The following is a 26,234-nucleotide window of genomic DNA, read 5'->3' on the forward strand; positions in this document are numbered from 1 at the left end:
TTTTTGCTTGCCTTGGAAGCGATGCCCTTCATCAAAGCCTAAGGCAAACCGCATTTTTCAATCCTCCGACCTTTTTAGAGAGCAAATAAAAAATTAAAAAGAAAAACACAAATGGGTGGTGTAATTCTTGCATGATGATAGAATTTCTTTTTTCTTTTTTTTTTTATTTTAGCGCCAAAATGAGTAATGAGTGTACATGACACGATCACAGGAGTCGCGTGAGAAGGAGGTAAGTGACACTGGCGGCAGACAAGTGGTGGGACCCATTTTCGGTGGTACACGTGTCGGAATCTGCAATGTTTCATAAGCTTTTTCCCAATTGGCTGCTACGAAATAAGACAAACTTTTGCCAAAAAACCTAAAATGTTAGTACTGTTTTCTTTTTTTTTTATCCTATTTTGTCATATTTTGTAATAATAATGAAATACTTTGTTTTAGTTAGAGTTTAGAGGTCAAAATTCAAAAAACTAACTCATGTTTTGTTTGACATGAACCCTTTTCGAATATTTGATCACTCGTACTCCCAACTGCAGGTCCCACTCACAGTTCCTACAATGATTTAATTTTTTAGATAAAATATTTTTACTGCTCAAAATTATACGTAAAGATATTACTTTTTAATACAAATATTTTATTTAAAAAATTATTTTTATTAAATATATAAGTTTAATTATTATTATTTTTATTAATTTAATAATATAATAAAAATTAATTTTATTTTTAATTAATTTTTAAAATTATTATTATATAATTTTATTAATCTTTTATTTATTAGAAAAAGCTGTCAATTTGGAGAGCGTTGATTCTTTCTTGGAGTGTTGTGAAGCAACGATCGATGTTTCTTATTTTTTTTATAAAAATATAATAATATTTTTTAAATTAATAAAAAAATATTTTAATTTTTTTATAATTTTATTAATAATATTTACACTTTTAAAATGTAGTTATTTTAAAAATTAATAAACTTGTTTAAAATGTCAATTAAAACTTAGAAGGTGTAAGTATTTTATCTTAATTTTTTTGTTAGTATTAGAAAAAGATTTGAATCTAATATTTGATTAAAAGATCTATATACCTATTATTTAGTTAATAATTATAATTATTTCTTCTACTCAAATTAATAATTTTAACTTATAGCATGATTTAAATCCTTAGTCTTCACAAAAACTAGTTCAATTCTTTATTTTTCGAAGTAATAAGTTTTTATTTATTTGAAAACTGATTCATTAATAAACCAAAATATAGTTCAAATATCTAAATGCGTATTTTTAAACTTTAATTATTAAATCCAATATTTGACTATAATTTAAATATCAAATGTAATTAATTTAACTTTTTTTTGTAAAAGAGACTATCACCTTCACATATAGTTGTTCGATCTTGTAACTTTGCCATACGACACATAACAGTAGGGCCTAAATGGTTAAAATCATGAAGCTTCGGTGGCGGTGGCGGTGGCGGTGGCCATGCAAATTACCAAAAGAAGTACGATTGTAGAGATTGCAATAAAAGCAATTTGTTCCCTATTGCAATTTGGGAGAAAGAACATGTTGAAAAAATAATATCTAAGAATTTGGCAAGTGGCTTGTTAAGCGTATCATGCAACTCTTTTTAATGGCATAAATAAGTCCTCTAATTATAAAGAAATTTTTATTAAAGCCGTCACTCTGTCATTTGATGCAATTAAGTCCTTATATTATTAACTTTTTATGATTAAGTCCAATTTAAATGAAAAATGATGATGTCATTAACAGACCGTTGTAGCATCTATGCTTGCAATCCATGTGGACAAATCCAGCTGATACGACACTTAACACGTCCATGAAACTAGCTGACATGTCAATTCTCAAAAGTTAAGAAATTAAAAATCATCAATAATATTTAATTATGACAAACATAATGATACAAAATAAATTTAGCTAAATTCAATATAAAATAATAAAAAAATTTTAAACCAAAGCCCAACTTCGTGTTACTTTAATCTCCAAACTTCAAATCCACCTCGTTGTAACAACCAAAACTTGAATTGAAAATCAAAAGACACCCAGTATTTTGTTTTTTTTATTCTTTTTCACTTGCCCTTCCAATCATTATATCTTTTGAATTTTTGAGGTTTGAATTTGTTTGGTTCGTAAGAAAATGTGGGAAAGAGATGATTTTGAATAACTAAAAAGCTTAGAGGAAGAACCGATTTTGTCCTGAATTTTACTTTAATTTTTTAATTGGCTTTTTAATTGTATTAGTACAACAATTGGTGGGTCTGTTTTGGCTTTTATTAGTAATTAGTAATTTGTGATTTGGCTTATTTTTATGCATTTTTATTTAAAAATAAGTTTTTTTTATTTGTTTAGCATTTAAGCACGTGCTCCTTTGGACATGTTGGCATTAGAAATCGTTAGCACATGATAGTACATGAGTTTTGTTGTCCAAAATTGGGTTTTATTGTTTCAAAATGGTAGTATCAGGGTTTGATTGTCTTAAATGAATAATAAGGGTTTCAGTGAAAATTTTGTCTTTAATTTGAGAGCTTATTTTACCCATTATGCCTTTTATACACATGGACTAAACCGTTACAAATGAAAGGTACATAATCTATGAACCCTTTATCGTCATTTTCATTAGAATTAAAATTACCATGGTAAAAAAAAAAAAAGAAATGATGATAATTAGTGTGACTCAAAATGGTAACCCAAATTCTATTGCGGGTCCCATATCAGCAAGGGCCAAGTCAGGATTTTAGATTTGAGAAGATAAAAAATAATTTAATATTTGAAGAGATGAAATTATAAAATTTTTAAAAAATTAAGGGTAAAATTATAAATATTTAAAATAAAATAAGGAAAAATTTATAAATTTTTAAAACTTTGGAGGATGAGGGCTCCTTCTAAACCCTTCCCTTTGTTTGTGCATATGAATAACAGATTCGATAAATCTTAGATATATAAAAATAAGTTTTTTATCGTCAATTAAATATATATTTTGAGTTAAAAACATAAATTCATGACAAATGGTATTAGAACAGATCCAAATCTTCATTAATGTGAAACTTTCATGAGGGATACAAGATTTGAGATAAACTCAAACCAATGTAATCCTCTCATCTTATAGGTGAAGAGCCCATGTAACAAGAGCTTCTTTGCACAATTGGATGAGTTTTGGATACATAAATATGAATATTTTATCATTTATTATGTTTATTTTTTGAGTTGAAAATATGGATCCGTAACACTAGCCGAATATGCATTTGATAATAAAAGAGTGCATGTGAGATCTTAAACTCAAATCATTTTACTTTTTATAAAATGTTAAAAGAATTGAATATTGAATTATGTTACATATATAGTTGTTGGATTTTATGATTTTTTGAGATACACTATGCTTTTCCCATGTCTTTTTTCAATTAAAAAAAAATCAATGTTATACTTATAAAGGATTTTAATAAATTAAGCAAAAATTAATAACAAATCTTTCCCTAAACAAAAGTAATCTAATTAATAATGAACTTATCACACTAATCTACTTAAATTAATAATGTTTCTCTAGAGGATTCAACAGAACAATACATCTTTGAGATATCAATGTATTTTCTAATAAGATAAGCATACAACAAGATGATATTCCAACATCTTAAAAGATTAATGCATCTTTTGATAAGATGAGCATATGATAAGATGTTATTCCAATTTAATTATAAAAAATATTTAAAAAGGGAAGTGTAAAACAAAGTCAATCACACTTAGATTAAAGAAGTTCTTTCTTCACTTTAATCTTAGATAAAATAACTCGACAAGATATTTATTCAAGCTAATATAAGATAGCTTGATAAAATTTTATCTTTGTATAATCTATTTAGTCCTATATTTGTACTATAAATACATTGAAATTGAACACAAATGAGTAGGCTTTATTTTCATCTTCGATACTACTTTTTTTTTTTTTATATGATATTAGACCCATATTTTTCTCAAATTTCTGAGAAATACAATGCTGAAGATTGAGTTCGTTTTCCTATAATTGATAAAAACAAACAAATTGCTCTAGAGGATGGTTCTTACTTTTATTATTTTTATTTTTTTATGGTTTATGTTTTTATATTGTATGCATGTTTGTGCCTCATTGGCCTAGCTTAAAAGCTTCTCTTCAGAAGCAGAACAGCTACGAGGAAGACAGAGAATTCCCAGAGAAGACAGAAAACTCCCAGCAAGACAGCAGCAAACATATATTTTCTTGTAAGATGAACATATAACAAGATTTGTTTATTTAATCTTAGATCAGATAACTTGATAAGATTTTATCTTTGTAATAATGCATCCAATCTTATGAATAGGCTTTATTTTCACCTTTAATACAATATATACTTTTTATTCATGTTTATATTCTCTTCCCTCGCCAAACCTTGAAACAATACCAGTTAATAACTCTGCTCCAAGCACTCATAGCCAACAATCACACTAAGTGCTAAGCCTTTCCTTAAGAGTTTGAATCTTACACTGGGATTAAATTATAATATAATCCAATATCATGCTGAGAATATTAACCATATGAAATAAATTGATAATTCAAGATTAATAGTAACTAATAAAAGGAAATTTTCTCCATTATTTAATGGAAAACGATATGTAAAAGAATTGAAATTGAAATCCGAGACCCTTCGTCTACCACCAAGTCGCTTCCTTTGATTGCTATTGTACCTACCATTTGTTTCCCAAACCTTTGCTTCCTCAACAGAAATGAAGTGTAACAGGTAAAACCGACAGCAGTTGGTAAATGTTTGTTTTCCTTTTGACCTTTTTTAGGTCTTGTTTTTGGACCAAACGGTGGAACCATGATGACCACGCTCTTTGCATCGACGAATGGAGGTGGAATTTAGTGATCACTTTAATCTTGTCGCTGAAATATTGTATTTGTGGGGTTGCTTACGCCTCGGGATGAAACAAACATTTTCCCAAGTTTTTTCTGAAGCATCATCAAGTTGACTCGTACACACTTGTCCTTAACATCATATAGCTTGAGACTCGAATGACAGCCATCCAATTATTTTCTATTTTTAGGCAAGTTTATTTTCATGCATTTCATGCATAATTGAAGCTTATTTTACGTAAATGTCAATTATCATGTAAATGACGTGATTGATTTGTTGGCGAGAATTGAGAAAAAAAAATTGCATGAAGCATTGTTGTTAAATTCAACAAATTTAGTGATCAAACAGTAGATTCAATGATCCGGTCCTTGAATCGAGTCGATCTTTTAATTAGATTGTTTATGCGATTGATGTGGAAAAACTCATATTAATTCATTAAAATTATAAAAAAAATCAATGTAACGTGCAGAAATACCTCCGTTATATTTTTGTAAATTTAATATACATATATATATACACTTTTCAAGTTGTTAAATTTAAAAGCAACAATTGAAGGTGCACGTGGTGATGTTGAAGGAAATGTAACTATCAAATACATTTTTGTGTTTGATTTCTTGTTCTTTTCAGGGTATACTAAAAGAAATTCTAATTGCTTTTGCAAGTGGGAATACTCCTCAATTAATGCGGTCTATTCATTATAGTAAAGGGTGTTTTAATATTGCATATATATATATATTTATTCTTTACCCTAGAAAAAGAAAAGAAAAAAGGTTGTTGGGTTAATAACATTTATCACAATGAAAGCCTGCCACGTTTCATTGATTTCTGGTCACTTTCTCATTTATGAGAATCAAATTTCCACTTCACCATTCATCAATAATCATCATCAACTAAGTTAAAGTAAATATAAATATATATATATATTTCTAATTATTTTGAAGGACAAGAAAATTGAAAGGCATGCATTAAAAACAAGTAGTTCAGGCGAATTTATGCCACAGCTCACGAGCTGAGGCAGACAGTTGCATTGTAAATGTTTATTGTGTTGACTGTTTTTTGAGTTAATGTTTTGTTTTTTTTTCTCTTTGACTGTTGCTGTGAGGGGCGTACCCTTGTATTGTGGGTTTAACTTGCTTGCCATGCCATCACAAAGGGCTTTAGTTTTAAGAGAGTGGTTCATTTATACACAGCTTTTTTGTCTAGTGCAATTATACTTGATTTATTAATGATAAAAATGGATACGAATATTAACCTGAAAAAGGAAAGTCAATACCTAATATAAAGTTCTGCTCTCCAACAAATTATGAAAGTATAAAAAAGAGAAAGAGAAAAAGAAGGTAGCAGTTCACCCTCTGCACTGCATTATGTCTTAATTGATCAGAATCAGAGATTCTAACTTTTTACTTGGATATATTACCTACTGATTCTGTCTACAATAAACAAATGCATGAAACATCTGGAAAGTTCAGTACAAATTATATATATATATACACACACACACACACACACTACCATTACTCAGTGTTCTTGAAATAATTATAAAGAAAACCACAATAAAAATGGTGAGCATTGAAATTTTAGTTCCATAATTTATGGTATCTATCTAGGGTTAATTGTGGGTGTCAATTACCATTACTAATACTTACAATGTTACAATATTTCATAATATATGACATCATACTTTAATTTAATGGTGCAGTGGAAGCACTATTAATTACTATATATATTATTTAAGTAGAAGTAGTTTGCAAATGATAATTAGAAGTGAAGGGTAGGTGTGTATGGTTACTATAATGCTACAACATATTATAGATTAACATTAATAATGGCTATTGAAAAAGTTTCCAGCACATGTATATAATTTATATCAACAACCTCTCTCTCTCTCTTTTAATTTACACTCTTCAAATAAGATGTGTTGATAAACCCCAATAAGATTGTTAATGATGTTAACAATTGCTTAAGTTATCTGGAAATTAATGGTGGGTCTGATCGCACTGATAAGCAATATATAATCACAATTGTTTAATTCATGCTGCAAAATCAAGATATATATATATATATATATATATGTAATCAAGTTGGTCTTTTTCCTCAAGAAGTTATCTTTACACATAATTTCAAAGTTTAGATGAGATGTGTGGCCTTTACATTACTTAACGTGAAAATGGATTGATATCTTAATTTTATTATTTATTTATATACCAATAAAATGAAAAATAGATTCCTTCTGTTTCTATACACATGAAAGCATATACATATAGACAATGACTAACCTAAAATGGAGAGAGGATAACTTAAGGCTAAAGGAAATAGCAGTAAAACTATGGGGGTTGCTTGATAATTGCTAATGCATTTAATTGCAGCTATATGAGTGAAAATAAAAGATGGTAACATATAGAATTTTGGTATTTAAAAAAATTCTATATGTGTCATTTCTTAACAAAGTTTGATTTCTAATTATCTTTGGTATGCAATAGTAAATTGGATAAAGAGATAATTAACTGAAGATTACCTTTCATGAAATCTAGAAAAACCCATTTTCATACTTTAATTGACATCCCCAAAGCCAAGTTCTTGCTAATTACTCCTCATACTTATTAACAAATTTGTTGAAAAATAGTTACACGCGAGTATTAGACATATATAACCAAAGTAAAGTTTAAGTTATAAAAATCGACCTTACTATAAAATTAACCATTAAACATGTCAGGATAAACGAATGAATCATTTTTATTTTGAGCATTGGCGAGATTATTCAATTTGACGTAAGAGGTCTTACATTCGAATCTTGCTAAGGTTGGACATAAAAACGTCAATGTCTAAAGTAATTAGTAAAGTAATTTTGTGACGAAACAATCATTATCAGATTATATCCAATTCAATCCTTTATGTAAATTGAAGCACCTAGGTAGATTTCATAAAGAAAAACATCATCCAATAAAATGAAATAACGTCAATCTTTATCCAAAGACCTAACATCTATCTTAATCAAACCAACTTAAAAATATGCAAAACATGCACACTCATCAGATGACAAGCATCCTTCTAACTCTCACTCACCGGCAGATATGCTTTAATAATTTTAAGTTTCGTTTTTTTAAAATATATAATAAGGTTTTTGGTGGAATGTAGGCTTATTAATATAAAGAAAAATTAATTATTTAATGGTGCATCTCAGTCTCAAAGCTCCTAATGGATATCTCCATTTGCGTTAAAGAAACAAAACCTTGGATTAGATCTTCTTTTCTATATAAGCATCCTTTTCTGGTAAGAAATCGCCCCCTTTAGAGATGCTTTCATTATTTTAATGCTGTCCAAGGCTGATGCACCATAATTCCATGGTAGGTTTCAAATCGTTTTCTCCATACTTGCTTTTTTCTTTTTTCATTTCTGTTTGGATCTGTCCAAGAATATTGTTATTTATGTTAATTTTTAAATTAATTACCATCTTTTGCAATCAGTCAATTTCTTGATAAACGTATAAAAGCCATTGTACAGGCTTGAAAGTTTTGGATTTGTACGGTGTTTGCAGTGGTTGGTTGAACTAACATGATACTAAGCTTAATTTGCTTGGTCGGCCCTACTCCCTTATAACCTGTCTCCCATTATTAAGATCAGTATATAAGAAGGGCATCGATCCCAAATACGAACATATATATATTTTTATTTATTCAATAGAAATAATCAATAAGTATATATCAAAAAATTACATCGACAATAAAAATGAAAGATTATTGAATGAAAAGCACGATTTATATTTTTTATCTAATTAAATATAGAATACGTTCATCGAAATATAATTAGGTGAAATTGACATGATGTATTAAGTCTTAACTTTAAAATCACTTTGATTATCTTTCTTTCATTTCACATGTTGAGAAGGAAATGTGTAATATCATTACATGAAAGTAAAAGCAATAATGCTCTCAATGCTTTGTATAGCAAAAAGGGAATGTAAGTAGGGAGGAAAATGATGAGTTAAGGTGTATTGGTGATGATGGGTTTGGGGGGGGGTGGTCCATGCAAAATTAAAACAAGGTCGACCTTGAACATCAAGTGACCCCAATGCTGTCTTACATTGATTTAGCTAGGGTTAGGTGGCTAAGCTTGGATGAATTTTTGAGTCATGATTAGACAGGAAGTCAACCTCAATGACATTCGACCAAGTTAAACTTAAAATGGCCCACTCCTTGGCGTAGCATACATTTATATGCAACCCTAGTGTTCAATGTTTTTATTGTGGAGCAGGGTCCATTTTGGTTGTCTTCATACCAAGTTTACTACAAATTCGCAGTGCAAATAATCACATCTCAACGCCCTTTACCCCCCAAACTTAGCCTCTTCCAAAATCATGGATTTCTTCTCACAGTGGGGGGGTTTGGGTTTTGAAATAAAAACACAGCAGCTACACTTTTACATAGGTAGCTCAGAGGGGAAATTTGTGATACTTGGATAAGAACCCATGGCAGAAGGAATCAGAGGGAAGCTTCCCCTGGGCTTGGATGAGAAAAATAAAGAGATCATTGCAACAAGAACAAAGGGCAAAAAGCTTCTCGTTGAAAAAAGAATACTTGTGGATAAATCAGCATTTCCATTGCTACTGCTTGGCATCCGAGAAAGCAAAGAAACTGGTGTAAAAGTGGAACGCATGTGATCTCCATTCAAAGGTGAAGCACTAAATAACAAGTAATGCGAGTTTAGAGGGAAAAGAAGAGAAAAGAAAAGAACAGAAAAGCAATGGCAGTTCATGCAAGCTAGTCCATGTGCATGTCTGCATACTTCTTTTACTTAAAAGGAAAATCTAGATGATGCACAAATCAATACAAAGAGAAAAAAGGGGAATACCATAAAAACGTGTATCAAACAACTGATCATCATTTTCCAGATCTCTAGAAACTCTATATAACTTTCCCTCGAGTGTCGATGTTCTTAAAGAGTCCTAGATACAAAACACTGCTGGTGAGTTTAAGACTTGGAAAAGCTGGACCTGGAAAAGTAACATGACGATCAACAAAAACTTATTCATCAGAAGTGGAAAAATGGATGCAAAATAAAAAAAGCATGCTGCTTCTTCTGCTCCTCCTCCCTTGCTAGGACTCTACTTCAACTGTTCTTTTTGATGTTCTTAGTCTTAGGATTGAGATAGTTGGTGTGCTTTCATTGAGAGGTGATCACAATTAAATAGCAGATGGCATTGCCATAATTATGACTGGCAAGTACACGTTGTCATCTTCTTATTAGATCTCAAGCAGCTACTTAAGAGTTCATCTCATTGAGAATGTGGTAATATGCAAAGAAATCTGAAGTGCTTCGAAAGCCAGGGAGAAAATCTGAAAAGAATCTCAAAACCGCAGCCAGATGTTGTGAGTCACTAGAAGTAAATGCTGCTTCAAGAAATAATGAGGGCCGAATAGTAGTGACCTGAACAATTTAAAAATTTCTGTTAGAAAGTCTTCAAAATTAATCAAACCAAGCTAACAGCTGAACACAATCATCCAGCATTTTGGTGAAATGCCATGAAATGCCTATTTCCTGCCAGCAATTTCAAACGAGTAAAGATTTTGGCAATGGCCTTATGTTTAGACATGCACAGTTACACAAATAATATGCAAACAAAAACCAACAAACATATAGAGCAAATTTTACCAACATTTTGGTGAAATAAGACAAGGTTGCTTGTCCATTTCATGAAAGCCTACAGATCTCAGGTAACTTTAATAACCATGTCAGAATGAACAAATATCAGGAATCCAGTTCTAGATTCATAAAACTGTCATTTTACATAAATAAAAAACACACTAATTTATTTCCACTGTAGTTACCGAATAAAGGGTTACCTTATGCTTCCGTGCATAACGTAAAGCTTCAAGATAATATCCATCTTGCACGAGTAACAACACATAATCATGATGTAAAGAGAGCTGTCTTAGCATATCTGAGCCCAGCTTCCTAATTTGAAAATTTTGACGACCGGACTCTAGCAGCTGTAGAGCAACTTCTTTCGAGGGCTCAATAATCTGTAACAGAAGAATTTTCACCCTTAAACAAAACTAAAAAATCAATCCAGCCAAAAACATATGGATAACTTTTCTTTCTTTTGCAAGGAAAAAAACTTATTGTGAAGGTAAAAGAGACTTCAAAACCTTGTTTATGATAAATAAACTCAGTTCTGCATATCGCTCGCTACGGGCCAATAGTTGAATAGTTAACACGCATAGATTTGGATGCACTTTGACCTTTTCCAAACTAGCACTGCACAGAGGAAACAAATAAGATTTCGTGGAACAATACAATTTCAATAACAGAGTACCATAACCATGCATTCTATCAGTTAGTATTTTCTCTTTCAGTTTGTCAATAAAGCAAGGTGGTATAGCTTGGTTGTTATATTGCTAGATCATGTAGCTAATTTTCTTCTACCTGCTCCTGACACAATTGTGCCTAAGAATTTTTGTTTTTCCTTTTCTTTTGCTTCCAAAACATCATTATAATTGCTTATCTAAATTTGGAATAATAGCTATGTTTTGTTAGAGTTTACTTGATAAATCTATTATTTATGTCTAAAGACTTGGATAAAGCCACATAAATTTTGCTGCTCTTCAGTATAAGGCCGGGCCAAAAGCTTCTTCAGATAACCAGAAAATGATTTATATGAGTAACTTTTTTTAGCTACAAAGTTTATATGACTTATGTTTATATTTTCCATATAAATGGCTAAGAAAACATTATTAGAAAATAAGTTTATACACAATAGGGAGCTTTGTGTTTTTATCTAGAATATGGTTTCAGTGGTTGTTTATAAGATTCAAGCCCATTTCAAGAATCCTTCAAAATAGTTAAGCAGCAGTCCTAAACCACTTCCAATAGTCAGCATACCTTCGACAAAACTCAAGAATGATGGCAACCAGATAAGAAGGCTCTCCAACCATCTCTTCCTCGATAGGAGCAAAGACAAATTTGTACATCTCATCAGGTGAAATTGCAGGTGAACTGAGGTGAGACTCCTGCTGCTCAGAAACACTAGCATTTAATGGATTACTACTAGGACCTGGAAATTGAGATGAGAGGGATGATGACTGAGCTTCAGTGGTACAACTTTCAGCACCCATAACCACTTTGCCAGCATCAAATTTTGTACCATTTGAGCTGGTTTTCAATGGTTCAATGCTGGAACTATCCTCAGTCTCTGAAGAAGAATAAGTTGAAGGCCTACCGGCACTGTTGACTCTGGAAGCAGATTCATGTTGGATGGATTTTCCAAGACCACCTGTTCTGCTGGTGAATACATCAATGCCTTGTCCTGAACCACCCACATTTGGCACGCTTGAGGGAGCCCTCTCAGTCTTTAATCCCTTTAAATAACTGCCAGTTTTAAGAGAGTGGGAATATGAGGTGACTAATACATCCATTGCCTTGGCAACCATGGTGACAGGTCTACGTTCTAGAATCACTGTTTGTGTAATTCCCAAACATAGTTGTTTAGCCTGAAATAGCAGAAGCAATGTACACGTAATAACGGGTAATGATTATATTGCCATTCATCGTGGAAAGAGAAAGAGAGGTAGCTGAGAATTGACCTTATTAGCTTCCAGCCTTCGTCTTTGCAAGAAATCCAATACTGACGGAACTTCTGAGCTACTAGCAGAAATTGCCTACAAGTAGAAAAAGGGGACAGTCATTACAAGAATTAACCATTACAAAATAACAAAGAATGACCAACAAGACTTGCCTCCAGGTCTAAGTGGATCTTCCATAAAAGCTTATTAGCAACATCACAAATAAGGTCAGGAACCAAAAAGGTCCAGTCATCTCCATAAATAATTGCTTCATGATCATTTGTATTAGAGGCCTCTGAGCTTTCACTTTCTTTGCTGCTAGGTCGAGATGTAGAAATATTGGACCTTGGAAAACCCCTCAACAGTACAGGAAGTGGAGCAGATATGGGAGCTCGAGAATCTGCAAATATGTCATAGAGTATAACAACCTTTGCATCTACTTGGTGCACAAGTAGTACATTATCAACAACACTCACAGCAACCTTGCTCGAATAGATTGGTAAAGAACCCTGCAAATGGAAATGAATATGGTTGGGATTCCAACTCAAAACCAGTTAGAATAAAGCCAGCACTTGAAGTGAGCTGGAGGGAGTTTTGAGAAACACTTGCCTGTTGGACAACAGCATCTCGGTAAAACCGATATGAGTGCAGTAGCATTGCAACTCTATCAACTTGCAAACAGTATATTCTCCCATAGCTGTCAAGTAGAAAAAGAAGATCATAATATTTATATATTTTAGTTAACAATTTGGTATATTAGCAGAAACAGATAAAAGAAACATACACAGTGACAATATAGACATCTTCAGAAGCAAGGACAGGCTTGCTGTTAGCTTCAGATTTAGCCATTACCATCTCAAACTTTGGTAATCGAATAATCCCAGCAGATGAAAGCTGAACATAAGCAACTTGTCAAATTAATAAAATCGAGGACAAAAAGGACCACCACCTATCTGTACTATCCATTAAAGGCTAAGTAACCACAATAACAGGATCACTTTTCATAAGGGACCATCACTCTAATACTACATTTTCATGTCAACTTCGGTAGATGATCAATCTCTATTTTTGCAAGTGTCATAAAGTTAACCAAATGTTGCAAAAAGTGCAATTTTTTAATACCATTTTCTTGCATGTAGCCTCTGAAACCAATTTCTAAGTTTATTTTCTTGCACAGAGCAAGCATAGCCCAGCCAAATTAGAGCCTAGCCTAAGTGTCTGTTTGGCCTGACTTTTTTTCAACTTATCTACCTCTTAAAAGTAAAAGTCGAGCTAAACGAGATTTTGAGAACTCTTAAAAAAAATAACTTTTTTTTAAAAAACAAAATCTACAAAAAAAGAAAAAAAAAGAGCCTCAGAAAAGCTCTAGAGAAGCTAGAGGAGCTTTCTCTTCTCTTCTTTTAAAAACATGCCAGCTTTTCAAGAGAATTTTTATTTTTGTTCTACAAATATTCTCATCTATTAAAAATAATCCCAACGTTACCCTCTCAAAAAATATCCCTCTCTCAATCAATCTCCTTGTCCTCTCCCTCTCTCTGCAAATCACCCCTCTCCAACGCAAATCGTGATCTCCCTCTCCTTTACCTCTCTTCGCAAAGACTATTAGTAACAAAAAAAGCAGAAGGCCCTAACTACTAGAAAGTTATTTATTAAATATCCTTTATGGTAATTTTCACCAAAATAAGAGCTTATATATGTTGTTTTGCCAAACAGTTTATCAATAAAAAAAAGCTTATAAAAGTAACTTTACCAAACAGCTTTAGCTTTTTTAAAAGTCATTATTTTTCATAAGAGCTTCATAATAGCTGTTAAGCTAAAAAAAGAGCCAAGCCAAACAAACTACTAGAAAGTTATTTATCAAATACGCTTTATGGTAATTTTAATCAAAATTAGAGCTTATATAAGTTGTTTTACCAAACTGCTTATCTATAAAAAAAGCTTATAAAAGTAAATTTACCAAACAACTTCAGCTTAATTTTGAAAGTTATAATTTTTCATAAAAGCTTCATAATAACGTTTAAGCTAAAAAAAAAAAGCCAAGCCAAACAAGCTCTAAGAGGATTTCTAGAAAATTGAGCAAATACTGAAGCTCGTAGCCATACCTGAAATCCATTGAATGTCTTGCACTGCATCCCTGAAGCAAGAAGAACCAATCTGCTCTCGTGAGTGTAGACATACCAACTCACATTTAATTTCCTTGCCTCCACCAAGGCAAGTGACTTTGAGGCATAGTCATAAGCAAACAAGTCCAACCCACTGTGATTAAATTCCATTTCAGTGAATTGAACACAATAAATCTTTGGTGCAAATAAAAGTAGAAACATGAAGAGGAAAAATAGAAATAAGTATACCCTACATAACTCAAAAAGGTCAAGGATAGATGACTGTTACTCAATAACATGAACAATGATGGCAAATCTTGTGAGGTTGACTTGATGATGTTGGATGTACAATGCATTTAAGTTTCCAAACTAAATTTAACAGTAAAAATTGTTGATTCTGGGGTTGGGAACTTCTTATTCCGGATCCATGCTATAGTGGTATCTCCCCAAGTATAAGTTACATAAATTGTTCTCTTCCCCAGGGGAAACTGATAAAAAATGTGTAATGATGAATAATTTGCCAAAATGATAATAGTTTTCCTCTCTCTCTTTCATATCATTATATTTGTGTTGGTCATGCAGCAAAGTCAGCACAGTTCCATGCATCAATAACAAAAGAAAACATACAATGCCAATGGCTGATACAAAAGTTCTAAATGTTCTTTACCTAGCTGCATGGCCTGAAAGAGTCCATCCATTGCTACAAGAGGATTCCAGGTATGATAAAATGATGTGCATTAGGTGATAATAACATCTATTAGATGCATGCTAACTAGTAGGTAACTCCAAAGTTGCTAATTCTGCCTGTTCCAGTGTTAAGGGTTGGGTGGGATTTGAATAGAGATCCTAAGTTTAAGCTGCAGTGCTCCCTCTTGTAAAAAAAAAAAAGAGAAAAATCTGCAAGTCAGTAGACTAATTAAATTTCTTGTAAATATTACAAACCATGTTTATTTTATATATTAGGCATCCAAGTGAACGTGAAGTAAGCATTCAGAGGCAGCATAACATTGCTATTATATGAAATTGAATTCCTTGTCCAAAATATCATATCTCAGTTGAAGCTGAATTTTACACACCATATCAAGATTTAAGATGTTCACAAGAACAAAATCATTATCCAATACATATGTAAAATGGACAGGAAGCCTCCCCCTACCTGGTCTTTACAACTACAATATCACATGACGGACAATCTGTCCAGAAAAACCCCAGGATATTCTCCGACTCGGACTTGCACCCGTGAGTGAAACTTTCCCCTGTTTCTCTATGCCAAAATTGTATCAATATGTTGGATCGTTGGACTGCTATAAACTTTTCATCTAGAGAAAACCGGATGGAGCAGATAGGCCCTTCACCTATTGAATCAGTGGTAGAGGCAGCCAGTGGAGAAAAGGGAGTAATTTTCCATGAAAAGACCTGGGTAGAAAGGCAAATAAGAAAAGTAAAATATGGATCTGCCAAGCTCAAACAAAATTCAAGCACACTTATTAACTTCAGAACTATAAAACCTGATCAGATGTAGGAGAGATAAGCAACTTATTTCCATCATCATAATAGAAACCTCTTGATCCAGGAATGTTGCAACGTAGAGGGGGATATTGTATGAAAACATGCGACAAAGCTCCCGATCCTAAACCACCAACACTGGCTTGAGAGCTTGATGCTTTCCCAGCCATTTTCCTAAGGTTATGTTGAGTTTTTTAACCTCAAAACCCAAATTGCTGGAGAATAATAAAACTACTGAAGCACAAAAGGATAGTATGAGTACAATAGAAAGAATGTATCGAGCTTAAAGACTAGCATTAAAAAAAAAAAAAGAAGGAAAAGTTCATTGCATTCACCGTCTTATACAAAGTTTGAACAACTTCCTCCAAGGATCCAAACATTAGACCTTTCCCCGGAGCTATAAACAAAAAAAGTAGAAAACATTAATGCTAAGTGCAGCTTTTTCAAAAGGGATTATGCACTGCAAATATCCTTCTTTCTTTTAATGCATAAAAGTGTATTTCTAAGCAATATGGATACCGTATTCTGCATGCAAGTCTTTAGGGCAAGAAATTCTTTCAAACACATATTGTGTTCAACTTCCGGAACTTTAGCTGCCACACAGGCCCCGTATTCTCTTGCCTGCAAAGACGTTGCTTCAATTTAAAAATAAAAAAGAATAGGAACCAAGTGCAAGCAGAACAAACACTCACTAAACAGCAGGTTCAACAAAACGACTTTCCGCAATCACATTTTTGCTTATTTTCAACCTCACTTACTAAATATTTAAAGCATAATCCTAATGATACAGGCAGTAGTACAAGGTCAAGGTGAGTACTTATCGACAAACCTGTGCCGTACAATTCACTAAAATGCGCCTAAGTGGAGAGATTGTGTTCTTTTCTTTCATTTCCACGGCTCTGAAAAGAAATTAAATAAAGAAAGAGGAAATACAAAAATGAATAGAAAATGACGATTCTTAGATTTGATAGTAATTCTTAAAGGGAAAAATCTCACAATTCACAAATTTGAAAGATTAATAGACTGCGAATTGAACATGAATTGATTAACTTAGGGTTTTCAATTGAATTGATAGAAAAAAAACCCCTAATTAAATCCTAGAGACTGACTCGCTTCAAACCACAAAGTAATTAGCAGAATCGAAGAGATAGAGAAGATAAAACACCTGGGCAATTCAACATTTCTTTTGTGGGATTTCGGGAACAAAATTCTACTGCTCTTATTCTTGTTTTGGTTAGCCTCCCGCTATCGAATCTAAAGAACTGGCTTTGAATCGTGGAAGGAAAAGCGAGTTACTTCTTCCACTACACCTAACGGTCTTAGTCTGAGAAATACGACTCCTCAGCCTCGTTAGTTAATTAGTTTTTTTTTTAATAATTAAAGAAGAAATATTCAAATCTTGAAAGAAATAACACATTATTAATAAATTAAATACTCAAGTGTTTATTAATTAATTATTTAGTAACTAATAAAATTTCAAAGATAATCCCAATACCATTTTGTTAATTCTATTTTTTGGTTTAAGATGTCCAATAAATTAAAGCCTTTATATTAATTTCTTAATCCCCATGGTAAAATATTTAATATTTTTAAACTTACATTGCATAATAGAATGGTCTGACTCTTACAATTAGGAATGATTATAAATAAGTCCAGTATCCCAAATAATATAAATTAATTAAAATTCTTTTTAATTAATATTTTTATTTTTTATAAAAATAAATTTAAAAAATTAAAAAACTCTTTAACTATTTTTTAAAAAATTAATAAATTCTCTATTTTCTTATGTTAAATAAATCTTTATTATTAACATTAATTAATTATGATTTATCTAAACATTACTTATTAATTTATATTAACGTAAACATAAAAAATATTATATAATTATATAATCATAATTCATCAACATATCACATCATTAACTATTATGACATACATATTAATATATATGTAAATCAATATCATATTACTTAAAATAACAAATAACATTTTATCAAATGATAATTAGTTGAAATAAAAATAAAATTTTGACCTAACAATAAAAATTTAAAATTTAACTAAATAAATAAAAATATAAATCAAAACAACTTATATAATTAATTTAGGTTGCGAGATTCAAGTTTTTATCCGAGCACCTCAGATAATCGACATCAATTTTAATATTCTTGTCTGCTCCTTGGTTTTTTTACCAACCTTTCTACAACAAATATTCAAATTTACTTTCAATTTCTTAAAGTAAAAAAAAAAAAGGGAAGAAATCTCCAATTGTAGACAAAGGTAAAATTTTCTTGAAAAGCCCAGCGAATGATATTTGACTATTGGAAATATTAGCATATTATATCGTGCAGAGCATCAAACACCATGAGATGTCAACAGATTTTTCCTTCTTTCCCCAAAAAAAATAGAAAGGGCCAATATCTCAAACATATTTCATGGTCAAGTAAAATCTTCCTAACTCTGCTCCTACTGAAGTTGGGAGAACTAGATTACAAGCTACGTTACAATGCAAACACCAAACCTTATGAATGAAAGAAATTACTGCAGTATGGCAAAATTAAAATTCCCTTCTCATCAAAAATACAATAAGCCTAAAAAGGTCCCTGAGAAATTACTAGCACAGAAAAGCAGGCACACAACAGCTGATCAACGCTTGACCCATTGGAAGCTCTTCCTTGCTTTTGCCTTCCCTGGTTTTTTCCTTTCCACCACACGTGGATCCCTTGTCAAGAAACCGGCTGGTAGAACACATGACCTTTTCAGTAAACATGTTCATAAGATAAAAAAAAAATGTAATAATGAAGATTATGATTAAAAAGGCCTTGCCAAAACCTAAAAATGGATTGATGGAGTGTAAATGACCAAAATACAATAATGCACAATCCTAAAAGAGGTAATACCTGCTCGGAGTGGAGGACGTAGCTCTGGCTCAAAATTTTGCAATGCCCTACTGATTCCCAACTGAATTGCTCCCACTTGGCCTGTCACAAGCAGATAGTCAGCTTTACTTAGAAGGAAGAAAACTAAAGTCAACAGTGCAACAAAGCACTTATAAAGCATTAAATTTCAACTTAGGCAAAGGGCATTAGACTGTTAAATATAAAATTAAGCTAACTAAGGTAATGAAGGTATCTATTAGATGAGTTTTCCTTAACACCGTCCACGGAAAGACCACTATACTTGAAATCAAAGTTTGCCACTCTCTAGATGATATCTTGAGTACAGTAGGGCTATGGTGGCATCCAGTTTTCAAGATTCAACAGCCAATGAACTCCATAACGTTGCAAAATGAAACATGAAGACCAGACTAACTGTTCAAACCTCATCAGCTCAACCGCATAACTAAGTTATATTATAGCATACGAAAACTGATAGAAGGGTGTTATACAAATTTCAATCTGGAAGGGAAAGTATTTCTAAGAAGTTGTCTAACATGTAAGAAGGTGAGGCCAGCCTCCTGGCAAATTTTTAAATGAGAAAAAAATGAAGCTCGTATTAGCCAAACCTCACTAAGCTCTATTTACAGACAATAATCAACTTACCAGAAAGGCCTTCAGCTAGTTAACACTTATCATGTAAAGTGTCATTGCGGTGGCATTTTGCCACCATTTGACATGAGTTCATGCAGTGCCAACAAGTTATGGCCATTGGTTGCAGGTTGGATTTGAGGTGGCTGCAACTAGACATGTAGTATGCCAAGTCAACACATTAACTAATCTTTCATTAGATTAAACATATTTAGATTGTATACTTAATAATTTGACTTGTTTCAAATAGAAACTAAAATGTCTACCCTCATTCAAAAAACTAGTATTAAACACATGTCAAACATATTTCACTCTTGCAGAAAATAAGTAATGCAATTGCTATCTATACAACTTGAGAGGATAAAGCATGCCTAAAAATATTTGCAAAATCCCATTTCTCCATGGCTGGTCCCAACAAGTTAAAAAGCGTGAAAATATATCCATACAATCACTTGTATTAGTTTTGTAACAAACATGCTCAATGCCAGATCAACAGGGTGAAATACTAAAGACTGCTCTCTTTCTTTAGGCATAACTTTTTTCTTATTCTTGATAAAGCAGCCTGGCCAAGTAAAATATAATGACCAAAACCAATGTTTTAAAGTTTCCAGCTTAATATTCATGTAACAGTGGTGATGCATAAACTTTAAATCAGAGAAACTCAAGTGTTAAACAAATAAATTAGAGAGATTGCTATTAAAGAGACAGTTATTATTATTTAGAGGAAGGAAGGAAGTGTAAGTTCAAGGAATTAAGCTTGCCTGTAACACCACCTCCTTTAACAGTGCAGTTAATGTCCCAAAGGCCTAAGGTCTTTGTTTCAGAGAATGGCCGAAGAAGAGCAGCACGATGATCAAGCATTGGGAAGTAGACATCAAATTGTTTGTCATTGATAATAAATTTCCCATCACCAGGTTGAACCCAAACACGAGCTACACTACATTTTCTTCTCCCAGTACCATAAGCCCTTCCCTTATCGTCTACTTGTCTTACTCTTGCTTTGGCAATTTCCTCCATCTTCTGGAGTTCTATTTCAGCTCTCATGGATTTCCTTGTATTCTTTTCATATCGCATATCTTCTAAAACGTTTAAAGGTGGCAATCCCTCAACCCCTTCAAAGTCCTTCAGAGCAATCAAACTGTCAAGCATCGCATCTGTGATACCGGATGCTGCAATAAGGTCACCAAATGCACGATTCGGACCTGCAAAAGGGTATAATCTTCCTCTTAACCCCAAAGATAAATCAAGGTAAACAAGTAGCCAGCACCTTGATTCACAATAAGGACACCAAGGCCATAATTTATAAAAATTTTCCTTTTTTATTTCAGTTCTCATCCTACTCTTCCTGCTATTATACAAAGGCCCAATTAGGCATTGCAATTTGATTCATGTATGATCACACTCGCTGAATTTTGCTGCAAATGCTATTCTAAATAATATAAAATTTGCCAATTACGATGAGTTTGATCTCAATGGCAAAAGTAAGTTCCTACCTATCCTAATCGCAACATTTTCACTCTATGTTTTAACCGCAATGCCAAACTACGCCTAAATTTACTATTTCATCCTTCCAATCCGATAAAAAACATAACAACAATAAATTGCTATTGAATCTATTTTTTATTAAAAAAATGGAAGCTTGCCTTTGAGTACGGCAGTGAGCTGCTTCTCTTCTTCTTCAAAATTCTTCTGCTCCTCAACACTATCATCACTCTTGGCAACACTAGTTTCACCTCCGGTTCAACAAAATCCGTCAACCTTTTAAATCAAACACCGCCATCACCTTTCTCTTCCTCTCCAAAGCTCCACGCTTTATCTTCTCTCCAACCAACCAATCCTCTCTCCACTCTTCTTTCCAGCACCACCGTCTTCCTCACCTGCGGCCGTAGGAGACTCGGTGAAGCCGGAGAATCCGGCGAGGGTTCCGGACTTATCGGAGAAGAGACTGTCGAATTTCCCGTCATTTTCTGGGGAAAATTTCCATGGATCGGAAAACGGTTGATCTTTTTTATTATCATTGTTATTGTTTTGATTGGTTGAGAGGAAACGGGGGAGGGAAATGGGAGGGTGCTGAGGGAGTAGGGATATGGTTGGGATTTTGAGGACAGGAGGGGTAGAAGACGGAAATGGAAGGTTTGGGGAGGAGACGAGAAAGCATGGTGGAAAGGAAAGGGTTTTGGGGGGGTTGGGAAGTACAAAGGACAGGATTTTCAATTTTTGCTCTGGGCAGGGTTTTAGAAATTTGGTAGATTTTGAACCGAACCGCTCCAATTCAAATGTCCGTGGCCCAACAAAGCCCAAAGATGTCTAAAATGTCCAACTTCTTGTCAGTATTATGATTATTCTTTTGATCAAAATATTCACCAAGTTTCAATATTCATATAGATTGTTCAATTTAGTTTTTATATTTAAAATCAAAGTAATTTAATTTTTTAATTTTAAAAATTATTTTAATTTAATTATTTTAATAATATTTAATTTTACTATTAAAAGGATAATATCAACATTAGTGTAACACATTTTAGTGACATGGCATTGACATAATAATGTGACAATACCATGTGACTTTGATATAATAACATGGCATTGACAAGATAACATTCGGTGTTGCATGGCAATGTTGAAGTGACAGATTAAGAGAAAATTTTTTCAAAACAAATTTGTGTCACATCATATAGATTAAATTGAATAAAAATCTATAAAATAAAAGTTAAATTGAACAAAATTGAGGTGTTGAGAGATTAAATTAAGAAAAAAATTTAAGTAGATGATACATATATTTATTGATCAAAATACCCACTAAGTCTTTATACTTATGTATCTTATTCAATTTAATCCATATATTCAAAATTAAAATAATTTAATCTTTCGATTTTGAGAATTACTCCAATTTAGTTCTTCCTTCTATCGACAATCAATTTTGTTGTTATAGAGGATGATGTTAGTGTTGATGTGGTGTTGATGTGGCACTTTTGATGATATGACATTAACATGATGACGTGATGTAACCACATGGCACCAATGCGATGACATGATAGTGCCACGTGGTGGTGACAAGTTGATATGTCGATGCCATGTGAAAAATTAAGAAAAAAATTTTTAAAAAAAAAAATTTGTGCTACATTATAGGAACTAAATTGAACAAAAATCTATAGTAGAAAAACTATATTGAAGAAAATTAAGATATTGAGAGATTGAACTAAAAAAATATTTAAAAAATATAAATATTTAAGTAGATAATACACAGGTTTATTAATAAGTCAAATGCTTATATGTAAAAGATTTATGTTGTTGAAAAATATAAATTAATATTTTTTTATTTAATTATTTGATTTCGAAATAAATATATTATCTCTTTACAAAAATTAAGATTGAAAACCACGTCATCATGTCAAAATAAATATATTAATTTTGAACTTAATTTTTGCAAATAAATAAATTAATATATTTATTTTAGAATCAAATAATAAAGTAAAAAAATATTTATTTATATTTTTTAACATCATAAATCTTCTATACATAAACATTTGACTTATTAATAAATATATGCATCATCTACTTAAATATTAATATTTTTCAAATATTTTTTAATTTGACCTGTCAACATTTCAATTTTGTTCAATTTAATACTTATATTATAGATTTTTGTTCAATTTAATTCTTATAACATAGCATAGATTTTTTTTATTTTTTTTAATTTACCACGTCAACATTGTCATATGGCACTAATGTGTCAGTTTATCAATATCACATCAGCATTACCGCCTCATCATATCAATGCCACATGATATTATTACGTCATCACATTAGTGTTATTTCATCATGTCGTTGCCACATCAAAGTTGATGTTATCCTTTTAACGAAGAAACTAGATATTGAAAAGGGACTAAATTGAAACAGTTTTCAAAATCAAGTAATTGAATTATTTCGATTTTGAGTATAAGAACTAAATTAAATAAAATACATAAGTATAAGAACTTAGTGGATATTTTGACATTTTCTTTTTATTAGAGAAAATTATTTTATATACCTTTGGAGAAATTTTTAAATTCTACAAGTCATTATAATATATTTAAAAAATTAATTAATTAATTTAATAAATAAAAAAACATATCATAACATCTTAACTCCTCGTAAAATTTAAAAACTTCACCAATAATGTATAGAATAATAATTTTTTATTAGTAGTATGTTTTATAAAAAATTTCGAGAAGGGGAAGTCAAATCAATTTTTCAAATGGTAGGATTTATATGGTTAAATATGTGACTAAAAATTTTTATGTTAAACAAAAGAGCTTACTTATATAAAAAGGCCAATTCTAGCAAATAAATTTTAGAATAAGATCTGAATTTATTAATTTACTTAGTTTGGTGGATCAAATTTATAAATTTTCTTTAAATAAATGCAATATTACCAATATACTTTCTAATTGATTCAAAAATAGTCAAAAGTTAACATATTATGTAAAATATACTTTTGCCGTTAACTTTTGATTATATTTTAATCGAATTAAATAAGTGAAAATTCTAATCTATGGTCTTAAGTGGAGAGGTAGATTGGAATCTTATCCCATAAATCCATAAATAATGATTGGCTTGCTAAACATTCTTTACAGTTTTAATTCTCATAAAAAGAATTTATAGCTTTCAAAATTATTTAAAGCTTACTTATAAAATTATTATGCATTCATTTTTCTTGAAAGCAAGAGGATAACACATGAATTTTGTTACAAGTAGGAGTCAACAATCAATTAAATCGGTCAAAAAATTCTATAAATTGACTCAATCGATTTTGTTGGGGGATTTAATTAAAACAATTGAGGTTGCATCTGATTAATTGGCTTTAGTTGATTAATTTGGATTTAACAGACTCAATCGAATTCTTTTTATCTATTAAAATTTTTTAAAATTTCAATTTACTTAATAGTCTATTTTTAAAAATTATTAGCATTATGTCTTTTTTATGATTAACAAGATTATTTTGAAAAAAAAATACAAATTTTCTTTGATATTAAAATAAAACAAATCATTTTCATATTAAAATAAAATCAGTTAATGGCATAAGTTTTTTACATAGTAAAGTAAAATTTATTCCACTATCAAATTCAAGAATATCTTAAGAGAGGAAGGATTGAAAAGTTTCTATATATTAGGGGTTTATACTTTATAATATAAAGTTGATATCACTAATAATGTTCTAATGCATGTTATTTATATATATATATATATTAATGACTTATATAGATTCATTTTTGAAAAGGCTGATATAAATTCATCGGTCACCATTTAATTATTTAATTATTTATATTAATTTAATATTTTAATATTGACTTTTTTTATTTATAATCTCCAATTCAATTAAATTTATTAATTGTGGTCTCTGGCTTCCAAATTAAAGACCAATACTCTCATTTGAAGTTTCAAATTATTAGAATGATTACTCAAAGTATGTTGTATACGCTATGCACTAATACCTTTTTGTCAAAATTTTAATTTTCAATCTAAATTAAATAAGAAATTAAAATTTTTTTAACACAAGATATATAATGTTGGATAAATATAAGATACATAGAAATTTTTAAATAAAAGCTACTATAGAAGATGTTAAACTATCCAATTATAAATCTTATTTGGTTGACTGATTAAAGTCCTAATTCTTAACATATGATTAAAATTATCCTAATGTAAAATATAGGGATCTTAGTTTAAAAGATCAACAGATAATAAGAATTGAATAAATAGTTCTTAATTAATTAATTACTCATTTAGATTTTTTGTAAGTACTTTTTAATTTTTGTAAATAATTTGTTCAAAAAAATGATTAATAAAAAATTTTAAGTGAAATGATGGTCACATATTTTGTAACTAAATAAATTTTGATAAAAAAGCAATAATATTTGTTTCGCATTATGTTTAATTTTTTATAAGTGTTTTTTGCAAGTACATCAATGATATTAAAAAAAAAGTATATCAAAGATATAAATGTTTAAATAAAGATTGATAAAAATATAAATGGATTTTTTTTTGTTGCATTGGGAATTTGAATTTTTTTTGAGAGGAAGGAAGTTGAATGTTGAGATGGATTATATATTTATATACATAAAAATAAATAAATGAAATTTGAAATCAACAAAATAATAATAATGAAATTATGTCCTATTTTTTATTTGTTTGATACAATCTAAATTTTAAATTTATATATAAGTATTGAGAAATTGTCTGAGTGAGATACATGAAAGATTTACCTTTAAAAATGGTATATATATATATATGTACACTAAGATGATTAATTTGATTAATTAATTTAAAATTTATGTAGTCAAATTAACCTATTTTTTTCAATTAAATCGATTTTAATGGACTTTTACTCACTTCTAATTTGAGGTTTTGCGTTTAGATTCTAGGTTGTCTAGAGATCTTCTAAGTACTTCATGGGCTGAGATGGATCCCAATTTAATCAATACTAACAGAGGCCCTCATAGACCTTTTTCCATGGGCTGCCATTTCATTTCCAAAGAGACTTCTGGCTAGTTCAATCACATTATCATATGGCCAGCCTTTTTTATTATATTTTCTAACTTGTTCATTCTAAAATTCTCTCTTCCATATGATTCTCCAAAAGAAAAAAAAAACAGACAAAAGAAGGAAATCTCTGTTATCTTTCTACCAAGATGCTTATGAC

The 26,234-nt window shown here is 30.9% G+C and overlaps 1 protein-coding gene and 1 pseudogene across 2 annotated transcripts; both read right to left on the reverse strand.

Moving 5' to 3' along the window:
* Positions 1 to 9,591: 9,591 nt before the first annotated feature.
* LOC110415157 (C18orf8) lies at positions 9,592 to 17,362 on the reverse strand. The gene is given in 14 exon segments (XM_021426712.2): positions 9,592 to 10,285; positions 10,702 to 10,881; positions 11,008 to 11,116; positions 11,741 to 12,348; positions 12,442 to 12,516; positions 12,594 to 12,929; positions 13,030 to 13,117; positions 13,205 to 13,314; positions 14,523 to 14,676; positions 15,679 to 15,938; positions 16,031 to 16,262; positions 16,364 to 16,425; positions 16,548 to 16,649; positions 17,194 to 17,362. Coding segments are annotated over 11 exon segments (2,265 nt in total). The 5' UTR covers positions 16,199 to 16,262; positions 16,364 to 16,425; positions 16,548 to 16,649; positions 17,194 to 17,362; the 3' UTR covers positions 9,592 to 10,108.
* Positions 17,363 to 18,395: 1,033 nt separating this feature from the next.
* LOC110415158 (small ribosomal subunit protein uS9m-like) lies at positions 18,396 to 21,710 on the reverse strand (annotated as a pseudogene). The gene is made up of 4 exons (XR_016351130.1): positions 21,196 to 21,710; positions 20,314 to 20,754; positions 18,926 to 19,006; positions 18,396 to 18,763 (listed from the first exon to the last, which is right to left on the reverse strand). The product of XR_016351130.1 is annotated as a small ribosomal subunit protein uS9m-like (transcript).
* Positions 21,711 to 26,234: the final 4,524 nt, after the last annotated feature.

The sequence above is a fragment of the Theobroma umbraticum genome, unplaced genomic scaffold, assembly GCF_002168275.2.
Source record: "Theobroma umbraticum cultivar Fairchild unplaced genomic scaffold, ASM216827v3 scaffold_147.0, whole genome shotgun sequence".
NCBI lineage: Eukaryota > Viridiplantae > Streptophyta > Magnoliopsida > Malvales > Malvaceae > Theobroma > Theobroma umbraticum.